At 41.7% G+C, this 13,312-nt stretch overlaps 1 protein-coding gene across 9 annotated transcripts in view; it reads left to right on the plus strand.

Moving 5' to 3' along the window:
* The window catches only part of TBCCD1 (TBCC domain containing 1), a 281,536-nt gene that overhangs the window by 66,301 nt on the left and 201,923 nt on the right, over positions 1–13,312 (plus strand). For all 9 annotated transcript variants that reach the window (XM_085648714.1, XM_085648713.1, XM_085648712.1 and 6 more), the window contains one exon: positions 8,678–8,833. In XM_085648714.1, coding sequence (XP_085504840.1) covers positions 8,678–8,833 — 156 coding nt within the window. The remainder of the gene's footprint in view (positions 1–8,677; positions 8,834–13,312) is intronic.

Below are 13,312 nucleotides of genomic sequence, written 5' to 3' on the forward strand. Positions count from 1 at the left end.
TTTTTTTTTATTATTTAAAAAAATATTTTTTTGCCCAGTTAAAACCATTTATATCCAAAAATAATCTTGAATATTATATTACAATATTAAAAACAATTGATTCAAAAATCATAACACGAGAGTTAAAACAGACAGTAATCTTTGTCATAAATCGCCATAACCCAGAGTTAAACTTGTACACAAACACCCTGATGCCTTTTAGATCATCAACATCTAGGACGATGTTCGTACAGATGGATTTGTGGCAACATAAAAGGGCGTTGACGCGTTTCGAAGGCTTTATCTCATTCCACCTTCTTTATGAAGACAGAAGTATTATGTACTCCCGTTCATTAAGAATTTAAAGGCAGGTACAAGGAGTGTCACTCTGTTATGCAAACAATCTTAGTCACACCCCTCCACTTATAGGGCTTGATATTTCGTTAATTCGTTTGAATTTCCTAAATTAGGATAGAGCCTGCTGTTGTACGATAAACCGGTCCCAACTTAAGGGTATCATCAGTCGCATCATATTTAATCAGAGCTCATTTAGGACCAATAATACCTCATTTACTCAAACCTCAAAGACTTTTACAAACAAGCAGAACGGACATACTGAGGGGCCGCCGGTTTTGTTATCGAGAAAGAGCTAGATACAATATGCTCTAATTTCAAAAGGATCTGAAGGAATCCCTACTGAGGAACACGCTTTTAAAAGGAAAAATATCCCTGACATCAGTCAATAAAAATAGTGGAAACTTGGAACACGGGCTGAGATATATTATTGGTTTTAAATGAGGTATTATTGGTTCTAAATTAGCTCTGATTAAATATGCGACTGATGGGATCCTAAAGTTGGGACTGGTTTATCGTACAACAGCAGGCTCTTTTCCCATTTAGGAGATTCAAACAAATTAACAAAATATCAAGCCCTATAAGTGGAGGGGAGTCACTAAGATTGCGCTTGGAAAAAGGTGCCGCTGCCTGAAAACTGCCACGCACACTGTTGCTTGCCTTTTAAAATTGTAATATTGTTTGTTTTGAGCACCATTTGAACTTCTGTTCTTTTAAAAACTGTCACAATTGAATTGAATCGCCACGCTTAAACTTCCACATTGTTGGCCCGACTCACTTCCTGGTAGACACGCCACCGCAGAGCGCCAATCAGGGAAGAGGGAGGAGGAGCCAAGGCTGACTACGGCTAATAATGGCGGTAGCAGCGTGGGAGCGCAGCGGCCTCGCGCAGCGGGAGCGTCGACGGTGCGACGAAGGCACGCCAAATGCAAGCCCATCTGCGCCCGTCCGCGGCCAGCAGGGGCAAGGGGCAAGTCATTATGCCCGAATCACAACATACTCCGCGGCTGAGTTAAAAAAAACTTCATTCCCATGAGCTAGTAGTCAACAACCTCACACAAGCCAGATTAAGCAGAAATGGGATCTGGAAACTTCGATCGTCCTTCCCCGAACTTAACCATCACTCGGTCACTCTGGAACATACTGACCCCCTGGCTATGAATGAGGAAAAGGCTCTCTCAATCATTTATTTAAACACCCGCTCCCTGCCCAAACACCAACTCGATATACTTAACTTGCTGATGTCAGAGAAACCAGACATTCTATTATTAACTGTGACCTGGCTAACACAGGACTCCGCCCCCGACATTTTAGCAGCACTACCTGACTAGTTTTATATCATTCGAGCAAACCGCCCACAGGGGAAAAAGGGAGGGGGAGTAGCAGCCATAGTGCATCAAAACCTTTTTTACGGCACTCGCCCCCTAGACATACCTCAAACAGACAACCTAATACCTAAATTTGAATCTGACCTCACTCCCCTGGTCTGCGTACTACTCTACCGACCACCACAGAACATGCCACAGTTTCCAAAATCCCTGAGCGAACAAATGTCACAACTTGTAACTAATCATAGGGAACAGTTATCTAAAAAGACAAAGATGCAGCAGCTTGCATCAACCCTATTCGCATTTTTGTGCCTTGCGTCAGTATACTAATGAATCATGATCTAGGTTAGTGGTTGCATTTGCATCACTCCCCTCACTGTGCAATCCGTGCTCCTGAACATAACTTTGTTTGGAAGTGACCAGAGTCCTACCAGTTATAAATACTCTCACGCGTTCTCATTTGGTTCAAGGAGAAAACCTTAAGTATTCAATCTTAACTAAAATAAGTATACTATACTGTTGGCTTCGTTTTTGTGAGCCATGTGAGCATAAATCAAATCAGGTGTTTGTTAAGCGCGACTACTCACCCGTAAGGGTCTCAAGGCGCTAGGGGTGTGGGGGGGGTTCGCAGGTGCCAGTCCATCAAGGAGGGGCTCTGTCGAAGAGCCAGGTTTTGAGGTTTCTTGCGAAGATGGGGAGCGATGTTATCTGTCTGAGGTGGAGCAGAAGGTCGTTCCAGGCTCTGGCCGTGCGGAAGGAGAAGGAGCGGTCTCCCGATCTGGTCTTTCTGGTGCAGGGGACCACGGTGTAGGAGAGCTGGGCTGATCGTAGGGTCCTCTGGGGTGTGTGGAATTTGAGTCTGCTATTCAGGTATGCTGGTGCGGTGTCGTGGAGGGCCTTGTGAGCGTGGGTTAGCATCTTGAAGGTGACTATACCTTTGATGGGGAGCCAGTGGAGTGTGCGCAGGTGCTGGGAGATGTGGCAGTGTCTTGGCAGGTTGAGGACCAGTCTTGCGGCGGCGTTTTGGATGTTCTGTAGCTTGCGGGTGAGGTTTTTGTTTATTTCGGCATAGAGTGCGTTGCCGTAGTCGAGCCTGCTGTTGACCAGGGCGTGAGTGACGGTCTTTCTGTGTTCGAGGGGAATCCATTTGAAGGTCTTACGTAGGAGGCGGAGGGTGTGGAAGCAGGAGGACGAGACAGAGTTGATCTGGCGGTCCATTTTGAGCTCTGAGTCCAGGATGATTCCCAGGTTGCGTGCGTGGTCCGTGGGGGTGGGCGAGCTTCCGAGGGCGGGGGGCCACCAGGTGTTGTTCCAGGCATCTGGGTTTGGGCCCATGATGAGTACTTCCGTTTTGTTGGTGTTTAGTTGTAGGCAGCTGTTTTTCATCCATTTGGCAACGGCTTCCATGCCTTCTCGAAAGTTGTGTTTGGCGGTGTTGGTTTTGTTGGCTAGGGAGAGGATGAGTTGGGTGTCGTCTGCCTATGACACAATGTTGAGTCCGTAAGTTCTGACGATGGGGGCGAGCGGAGCCATGTGGATGTTGAAGAGCGTAGGGCTGAGGGAGGACCCCTGGGGGACTCCGCAGGTGGTAGATGTAGGGTCCGAGAGGAAAGGGGGGAGTCTGACCCGCTGCGTTCTGCAGGAGAGGTTGGAGCGGATCCAGTCGAGGGCCTTTTCTTGGATCCCTGCGTCGTGGAGTCTGCGTATTAGGGTGCGTTGAGAGACTGTGTCAAACGCCGCTGAGAGGTCGAGGAGGATGATGGCTGCTGTTTCTCCTTTGTGCAGTAAGGTACAGATGTCGTCTGTTGCGGCGAGGAGGGCGGTTTCCTTACTGTGGTTTTTTCTGAAGCGGATTGGGAGGAGTCGAGGATGTTGTGCTCTTCGATGAATGTGGCGAGTTGGCTGTTGTTGGCTTTCTCAATGACTTTCGCTGGAAACGGGAGCAAGGAGATGGGTCTGTAGTTTTTGAGGTCGGTGGGGTCCGCCGAGGGTTTCTTCAGGAGGGGGTTGTTCTCAGCGTGTTTCCAGTCGTCAGGGAACGAGGCGGTTGCCAGGGAGCGGTTGATGGTGTGGCAGAGCACGGGTGCGATGGTGTCGGCGGCTCTGTTGAAAATGTGTGTGGGGGCAGGGGTCCGTGGGGGCCCCGGAGTGGATTGACTTCATCGCCTTCAGTGTGTCTCCGGTGGTGAGGGCTGTCCAGTTGTCGATTGCTGGCTTCAGGGTGTCGGGGGTGGTTGGTGAGGGTTCAGTGTGTTGGTTGTCTTCGTCGAAGTTGTTGTAGATGCTCTTGATTTTGTGGTGGAAAAAGGTGCTGAGTTTGTCTGAGGTCTTGTGAGGGAGGGATGTCGGTGGATTCGCTGGTGGGTTGGGCAAACTCCTTGATGATGTTGAAGAGTTCTTTGCTGTTGTGTGCATGAGTGGAGATTCTGTCTTCAATCACTTTTTTCCTCGTTTTTCTGGTGAGTTGGTGGCGGCTCTGAAGTTGTTGTGGGCTTCTGTGGATTTGGTGTTCCTCCAGGCGGCGGCGAGTGTGTCTGGATACCGTAAGATATTAATTTATCTTATGGTATATATGAAAATATGATGAAGAAATTGAAAGTGGTGTTTTAGCCGCAGTAATATTTTTGTGTGCACCATTCCTTGTGCTTTCTATGGCAGAGCTAACAGCCGATGTAGGCATTGTCAAGGAATGCAAAGCAAGCTTATCATAAAAAAAATCAGTCTGCTGACATTTCATGTCACAACAAGCATTGTTAAGCCAAGCTTGTCCGTTTTCTGTTGTTTACATTTATTATTGCAACCATATGCCACAAAAATAAAATATCCTATGACTTAAACATGTCTGCCATATGCTTGCAATACAAATGTTAGATTTAAAAAACATTTACTTATTTATGACTCTTTTATTAGTGATGCATTTTTAAATAACACGCCTTTAATTGTGCCAGCCATTTTATTATTGTTTGTGAAAAAGAGAAGAATTATTCACCACCTTATCAAGCACTCTAAATACAGCTATCTAAATGACACTTTATAACTACAACATTAAAAAGAAGACAAAAACTAAATCATCCTTTAACTGGGCACGTGAAATGTAGGCAAAATACACTTAAAGTTATCAACAAATAAAGAAATTAAAAACGCATAGTTTGTACTTTCTTTGTCATTGAAGAGAAAGGAACTATTTTTAAGTGGAAGTGGACAATATGCACATCACTGCCTTTGTGCAGTCTCTTAAAGTGAAGGGAGCCAATGGATAAAGTGCACTGTCCCATTACCCCATGCTGTGTGCTATGATGGGTGGAAGCAAAATGTGAATGGAGCCCGCTGACTAAAAGTCCCTTTAAATATGTATATTTAGGCTCTATTTTTTTCGGTTTAAATCTGTCATTACTGATAAACCACCACCCAAAGGAAAACAGCCCTCATCAATATCACCAAATGAACCCCTGCACAACCACAAACTAAAATGTCATTCAAAGAAAGAAAAGTGAGAGTGAAGGGTCATTTTGTATTGATTTCTGAAGGGGCCAACACAGCGTAACTTTGTTATACAAGGTAGCAGGAAGAAATACTAATCTAATATTATTATGCTTGAGTTTTGTTGTTTATAGATGTACATACAATATTGCTTCTTCTTCCTTTTGTTTTCTCCATTTTTTTGTGCTTGTAATAAAGGTGCAAAGTTTATAAGAATGTTTTAGGTTTGATCTAATTATTTTCTACACAAGAACATCCTACAATATTGAAATCTTATTTGATCTTTTGGCAGTGTTTAATTCTTTCGATGATTGGTGAAATGGCTGGCTCATAAGAAACTTGCATAATATGTACTGTCACATTTACTTACAAACCCCAAATGGGTAATACCCATTGATACATCAGCTCCCTTTTCTAGCAATTCAGTATTGGTGTTAAACACCTCATGCTTTAAATGTTCAATGCACGATGTAGCAATAGATACCTGTCAAAAAAGTGCAATCACCATGCACATGAGCTAGTGTGAAATCATAACACAAGACTTTCCTCATACTAACAAAATTCGTAGCTGCCAGGTGTACCATTGTTGTGTGATACCTTCAGCTAATCTTGCCCTTTTATCCACCTGCACTTTACTGCTGGGATATTTGAGCACATAGTTACAATAGTAAGAGCTAATTTTCAAGTCCCAGAATTCAGTGTGAGGTCTGTTTAAAAAAAACTCATGACTGACTTTACATGAGACGTTAGCCATTGAAACATTGGGCAGCAATGAATGGCCACAGAACAGCAGCACCACCTCAATTTAGTCAGGAAAAGAGTGCAGAAAAGCAATGGCGAACATACATAAAGCATCATGTTTTGTGTGTCTTACAACGTAGGGCTACATATTTACCTAGTGTAATTTAAACTTCTTGAGGTTTCACAAGGTACTATAATGTTGGCAGGGTATCCACCTCTACAATGGCATTATATTTAGTAAGGAGTAGGTGAACGACCCCCAACTATGTCCTGCAATTTGTTTATAAAAACATTTGAATACAGCACTCTTACTTTTTTAATCCATTGATATTCCTGTCCACCAGACAGAGTGAAGGTGAAGGGTAGTTAAATGAGAGAGAAAGTAGTGAGATGTGTATGTGAGCGAGAATGCCATACACTGACGTTCTGTGCTTAAAGTAGCACAACATAGGTCCATTGAACATACTGACAGTGGGAAAACACTATATATCCTGCATTACTTCTCCTTAAAATGGAATATGTGCTTTGTAACAATCACTTCAGAAATATCTGTAAACACTGAAAAAAAGTCATCTATTTTGAGGGGTTGGGCAACGAAATAAACCCTTTTAAGGACTGATTTCAAAATGCTTGGAAAACTGAGGAAACACCAGTAAAATCCACAAAAATATAAACACAGAAAACTGGACTGTCAATGTACATTGTGTGTTTGTTGGGAAAACAGTGGTATGCATGAGACCGCTAACACTGATTCAAGTGCCAGACCAAAAAGAATTCCTCTGCCTGCATTTGCACTCTTTTGCTTCTGCATACTCTCACCGCTCTGCTCCAAATCCATGGACAGCACCGCTGCAGATGCATGGTTTCCAGTCATAAACTGTCCCCATTCGGTTTCGGTATTAAAATCGTGTGATTGGGTCAGCACCACATGTATGTGACTCTGACCAAGGAGGGGTTCATTAAAGGGCGTAAACACTGGCAGCCTGCCCAAGATGCCCTTTTCAGTCAAAGCTGTTCTTCCTCAGCTAAATATAGGCTGGTTCTGTCATCACTGAGCCCACTACCACCTGCAGGCCATGGCAGTGCCGCCACAGCCTGTGAAACTGGCCTGTCACAGAATGAGACATGGCATCTGGGACACCGCCTAGGTCCAAAGAAACTTTACTTTGTCTTGTCCTCTGCACTGAGGCTCATTTTGAGACTGCAGCCTACCCTCCTTAGATTAAAATGCTCTCTCCAGCTTAAGCAACTTGCAGGGGGGTAAACTTGCCACGATAAAGGCACCTGTGTGAGACATCTGTGGCGCTGATTGCTATCCAGCTCTTGCTTGGAGCACATTTGATGCAATCAAAGAAAACCTCAATTTGTAAACTCTGAAATGGAGCAACACGGGTAACTTCAGTTTGTATGTTTAATGACTCGCTTTTTTCTGAACTTAGTTACCAGTTAATAGGGTATAGTTGCTTTCTGTGGCTAAATTTGGATAATTTACTTTAAGACATTCTTTCCGGTTTCAGTTTGTCATAAAAATAAATAACAGACAACTTTTGTGCCGTGCCCCTCAGATTCCAGCTGGCCCTCCCTTCGAGCCGTCCACCATGTCTTCAGACAGTGGCCGACGACGGAGAACTTCTTTCTCCCTGGGATCAGATATTATAAACTTACAGGTCTGTTGTCGGAGGCCTGACTCTGGCTGGTGGGTAACCTGTCGGGTGCGTTTGCTGCTAGAGGACTAAACCTGTACAGACAGTATCATCTTAGGGATATCTTTTCTTCTAGATGACTGCGCCTAATCACTTTAATGAAAGCTGTAATGTGTGCACTGCCTGCAATACGTATCTCTTCAATCCCTGCATGTCAAAGAAAGTTGCCCAGTGCGTTGCGCTCTCCCCCAGCCCGAGTCTTTTTCTGCATACCCACTGCATGAAGCCCAGTCTATTTTCAGTAAGCTCTCGGGACGTGTGAGAAGTTGATTGAATGTGTGTGTCCCTAAAACCTCTCACCTGTAAGACTCCGTTTCTGTTTGTACTGCACTCATTGTCCTGCTTGCACAATTCTCTGCACTGTTAAAACATGATTGAAGCTATACATACAAATGTTTTCTTTACCCATGTAACGTGTGTGCGCGCCTGCATACAGTTCACTTGTTGTAAGAAGGAACTGTTTTAGATTTGAGATATTGAGAGGGCTGGTGCATGTCTATGATGGGGCAAGTGTTTACTAGAGCCTCTTTCTCTGGTTTAAGAGAGCAGAACAGTTGAACAAGCGTATTACCATATACAATCTGCTTATCTACGGTTTCCTTCAGCACCAGGGATCTAGGAGGGTGCCTTCTGGGCTCGGGGAACACGGGTCTGTATATATGTAGCGTGTGTTTGATACTGCTCGGTGTCACTTGAAACTCTGTCTAAAACAATCCTTCCTGGGTTTCAGAGAGATGGCTGGATGAACATGCAGACTATTGTAGAACATGCTGCATGGTCACTAGCCCTTCTCCTTTGAATCCTTCTAGGATGTAGCCTCACAGACTCCGAGAAGGAAAAGACCGATCCAAGTGAGCGTTTATAACGTGTGCATGCTTAGCCAACTCTCCCTCCTGAACCCAGGACAGATGAGCATTTTCTGAGTCCCACGGGTATGGAGAGAGTGAGACATGGTAAAACCTATTCTGTTTATAATTGCTCCTTTCTCACTTGTCAGACTTACACCGATGCTAATGTAACTATGTACATTTTCAATGAAGCAGTGTAAGGTTTGGAACCAAATGGTGACCTGCTTTTCCCTTCTCTTGGCAGCTTTCTGTAGACACGTTGCAGTTCATGCTGTTTCTGTATATTCAACAATTAAATAAAGTTTCTTTGCGCACATCTTTAATTGGCGAAGAATGGCCCAGTCCCAGAACTAGAGCTTCATCGCCCGACTTTGGTGGAAAATCCCGAAGTCACAACAAGGTACTGAAAAATGTCTTTTAAGTATTTGATGAGTGGCAAAGGAATAGCAGCGTCATTGTCCTGGTTGATATTTCCTTAAAGATTACGTTATTTTAAGAGTACTATACCTTGTAATGTCTTGGACTTTTATTATGTATCCAAAGTAGACAGTTCAGTACTATTTCTTTGCATACAACTGAAAAATATATAAATACTGACTTTTTAATATTCACACACTTGTAACCTTTCCAAAAGTTCAAGATAAAAGAGGGTGCATTGAGAAAGGAATTATCAAGCCAGCTCTCCTGGACCAAGTGAGCACAGGGGCACCAAATCAGTCCTTGTAACAATTCTTGCCAGCCTTTGACTAGAAGGGAATAGAGCAGGGTGAGCAGTCAAGACTTTGAGTGATGTAGGTTTTCTCACTGTCAGACTAGTAACAGGTGAATTGCATATATTAAGTTGAATGTATACACAGTTTTGTGACTTTATAGATAGCATAAGACTTTTTTTCACTTCATCATACACCATCATAGTAAACCTAACTGTAGCCTTTCAGTTAGTTAACTCAAAATAACATGCACAGTCAATCTGGCTCCTCTGTGCAACGTTGATTTTCTTACAGTGCACCTTATTGGTGGTGATGTGTCCTAACCACCATTTTACACAGAAAGTTGATGATTATCCAGAACATAAACACATTTCTCCACCATTCTTAATTCTTTGTTGATTTACTTAACAACCCTTCAATATTTCCACTAAGTTCATTTTTGTATTTTATACAGAATGGCCTCTCATGTACAAAAAAAGTCAGTGTGTTTCGAGCATCTGCCCCATCTTAAGGATACCTTTTATTTATTTATTTATTTATTTTTATTATTTTTTTTACCAACAGTACTCTTGTTGTATCTAGAGAATAGGCCATAATAAAATGTTAGTAGAACAATACAACTTCAAATGTTAATCTGTAGCTCAAACAGTTAGAGCCTAGCTTTTTTAACACTTTTAGGTTATTTCAGGTAAATGTTTGTGCGTACAGATGTCAAAAAATGTAAAACAAACATATTACTGCCCTAATTCACCTATTCGTTTTACACCATTTAATACGGTACCCATGCCCAGAGTCCAATACCATGGCATATTTTTGGCTTACTTAAACAACATTAATCTTTGCATTCTGACATGTGGGCCGCACATGCAGCTCACTCTTTAATATCTATTTCCTGCATTGCTATACCCACTTTCTCCCCGAAGTTGTTCACCGTCTGTTACCTGTATCCTGAGGTGTAGCTTCCCCAACTGATCAGGTTCCAGTCTGACCAGCTGGAGACCGTCAATGAGGTCTTTTTATATACTGGTTTCCATCTTTAATCATAATCATCATAAATCGTAAAGAACACCTCAGATGTTTTGCTTCATTAAGCCCACTCTGGTATGCAGTCAGTCAGTCAAAAAGGAATGTTTATTTAGACCATGGTCTCTAAACAATTCTACACAATTCTACTAACAATATTAGATAAAAACAATTAAAAACAGTATTTATACTTTCTCAGCTCAGCAATAATTAAAACCACGTACTTTATGCAGACTCATATCAAGGGTAACGATTTATCAAAGATGAGGTATACAGTTACTTTCTACAATCGGGGACACGACTCTTTATAAAAATTATATACATTTTAAAACTCTCTTAAAGGTACTATATAATTCAATTAAAAAAAATAAAAAATATTCAACCTTGTATAAAAAAAATTTTTTTTAGACCAATTAAAATCTTTAAAATTCTCCTACTTCTCGCTAAGGAAAACTTTAATTGCCCTCAAATATTTCCCCCGTGCAATTGCTGTCTCAAGGTTTGGCATTTCAGCGAATAGCTCTATCCCCTGTGACTGTCGCCTTATATCATATTTTAACAAAATTGAGCGAAGATATCGTTTACGCTGCTCTACTACTGTTACACAATCTAACAGAATGTGCAATATGTCACCTTTTATTCCCAATGCGCACTTACAACTGCCATCTTCAAGCAGCATTTTTATTTTTTGTTCTTCATTTACCAACCATGGATTTATACCAATTCTCATTCTTAAGATCTCCTGTCTATACCAGCGATTTGGTAGAATATCCAAGTAGGGGAACCAATTTTCATTTGACCATGCAACCGTCGTAAATTGCACAGACTTTTTCTTGGCCAGATATTCCCTATCTGCTAGTCTAGATACTTCCAGACTATACTTTCTGAGTTCACTTTTTGTAAAATCTACATGCAGGGAATCTTGGTCAATTTCCACTTTTATATTCTCACAGGCCAATAATATTTTCTTCCTTGACTTCTTAGCCCATTTCAAACTACTTGTTTGGAACTCTTTCCTACACCATTGGGATACCTTTTGGTTTGACTCTGTATCTAAACGTTTCCAAAATCTAATTAGAGACACTTGTGACTGCACGCTCCAAGCAATTGTACCTATCTCGATTCGTATAGCTTGGACCATCGATGAAAGTGGCAAAGACAGCAGTGTTTTCAGACACTTCCCTTCCTCTCGGTCCCAGTCCTCTTTGCCGTTTAAACAAAGGACCTCTGCCCCATAGAGCATTTGTGGGGGTACCATCGCTTCAAAGGCTTTGAGCACTGGTCTGTGGGACATATCCCCATATTCCCTATAACATTTTTTCAATCCACAGATCGATGAGAAAGCCTTCGCTTTCTGAGCTTCTAAGTGAATATGCCATTTTAAGGACCTATCGAACCACATCCCGAGATAGCGATATTCGTTTACCATTTCCAATTTCAAATCACCTAAAAACCATTTAAATTTAATATCTTTTTTCCCAAAGCATAACATTTTTGTCTTGTCCATATTTACAGTTAAAAATTTCCCTTCGCAATATTCTTTAAAAACATTGAGTTTTCTTTGCAGGCCTATTTCGGTTTGATCCAGAATCACCAGATCATCCGCATATAGTAGGCAGGGCACTTTATTTCCATCCATTCTCGGGCTTGTACTTTTTACAATTTCTAGGGCGGTTGGTAAATCTGCTAAAAATAAGGCAAACAGCAACGGAGCCAACACGCATCCCTGTCTCAGCCCATTCTTTATTGCTATTTTGGGCGTCAATGACCCTTCTGTATCTTTAATTATTTGTGCCCAGTTACCACTATGCAGCTCTTTTATTACTGCCAATAGACCTGCGGGTATATTTTTATTTTCTAGGGTCTGCCACAGGGAATTCCGATCAACTGAGTCGAATGCTGCTCTAAAGTCAACAAAGCAACAACCTAATTTACCATTTTGTTCTATTGACTTACATGCTATTACCCACAGGGCAAAGCAATGATCAACCGTGGAATGGCCTTCCTTAAAGCCCCCTTGTTCAACTAGCACAATCGATAATTCTTCCGCCCAATCCTTTAGTCTATTTAAAATAATTTTCGAGAAAACTTTTTCCCCGATGTCTAACAAATTAATCCGCCTATAATTTTGTGGTTCATTTAAATTACCTTTTTTATGAACTGGTATTATTACAGCTCCCTTTCAATTTTTAGGCGTTTTCCCTACCTCTAGAATAACCAAAAACATACAATAAAAAAATCTCACCCACCACTCCAGCTGGGACTTTATTATAACTGCAGGGAGGTTATCTGGTCCTGCTGCTCGTGTTAATTTCAGCTTGGTTATTGTGTTTTTTACATTCTCTTCTGTGAAGTCTGGTCTTAATTCTTCCATTAACTCATGCCAAGGTTGGAACTCTACTGCTTCTAAATCCCTCCGGGGGTCATACAGATCTTTCAAGTACTTCTCCCACACTGCCTCATCTACCACGCAGTTCATCTCCCCCTCTTGGTGACCAGCTGCGGCTTTTACCAGCTTCCAGAATTGTCTTATATTTTTTGATTCAATAGAATCTAACAAATTTTCCCAGCACTTATCTTTATACACTCTTTTTGTATTTACGGTTAGCTTCTTATACTCTCTTCTCTTTTTTTTAAGGTAGCTTTGCCTCTTGTAATCGTATTTTTTACCAATTTTCTTATTACTTTCCTTGTTTCTCTTTTTTTCTTTAAACAATCCACAGAAAACCATTTTGGTTGTCCAGCAGGGATTATATAATGATTTTTAAAATCCTTTTTTAGTTATTTTCGTAGGCACCGCACTACTTGTGCTATCTTTCCTTCATACCATTCCAGAGTCTGGCCCCCTATATCTCCGAGAACAATCTTCTCTTGGAGTTTCTCTAATTTTCCCATACATTCTTCAGTTAATCTAGTAGTCACTCTTTTAGGATATTCAACTTGTTGAGCAATTACTATTTCTCGGGACTTCAGGGTGGATCTTCAATTGCAGGGAATTATGATCACTGCCTTCTTTCCAGTGTATTTTAAATTCTCTCACGAGAGGGAAATTCCATACGAACATAAAAATATAATCTATTGGGCAATTTTGTGTACCTTTTTTAAAGGTTTTCTTTGCTGGGCGATCTAATTCAGTTCTGCCATTC

The sequence above is a fragment of the Triturus cristatus genome, chromosome 3_2 (genome assembly GCF_964204655.1).
Source record: "Triturus cristatus chromosome 3_2, aTriCri1.1, whole genome shotgun sequence".
Classification (NCBI taxonomy): domain Eukaryota; kingdom Metazoa; phylum Chordata; class Amphibia; order Caudata; family Salamandridae; genus Triturus; species Triturus cristatus.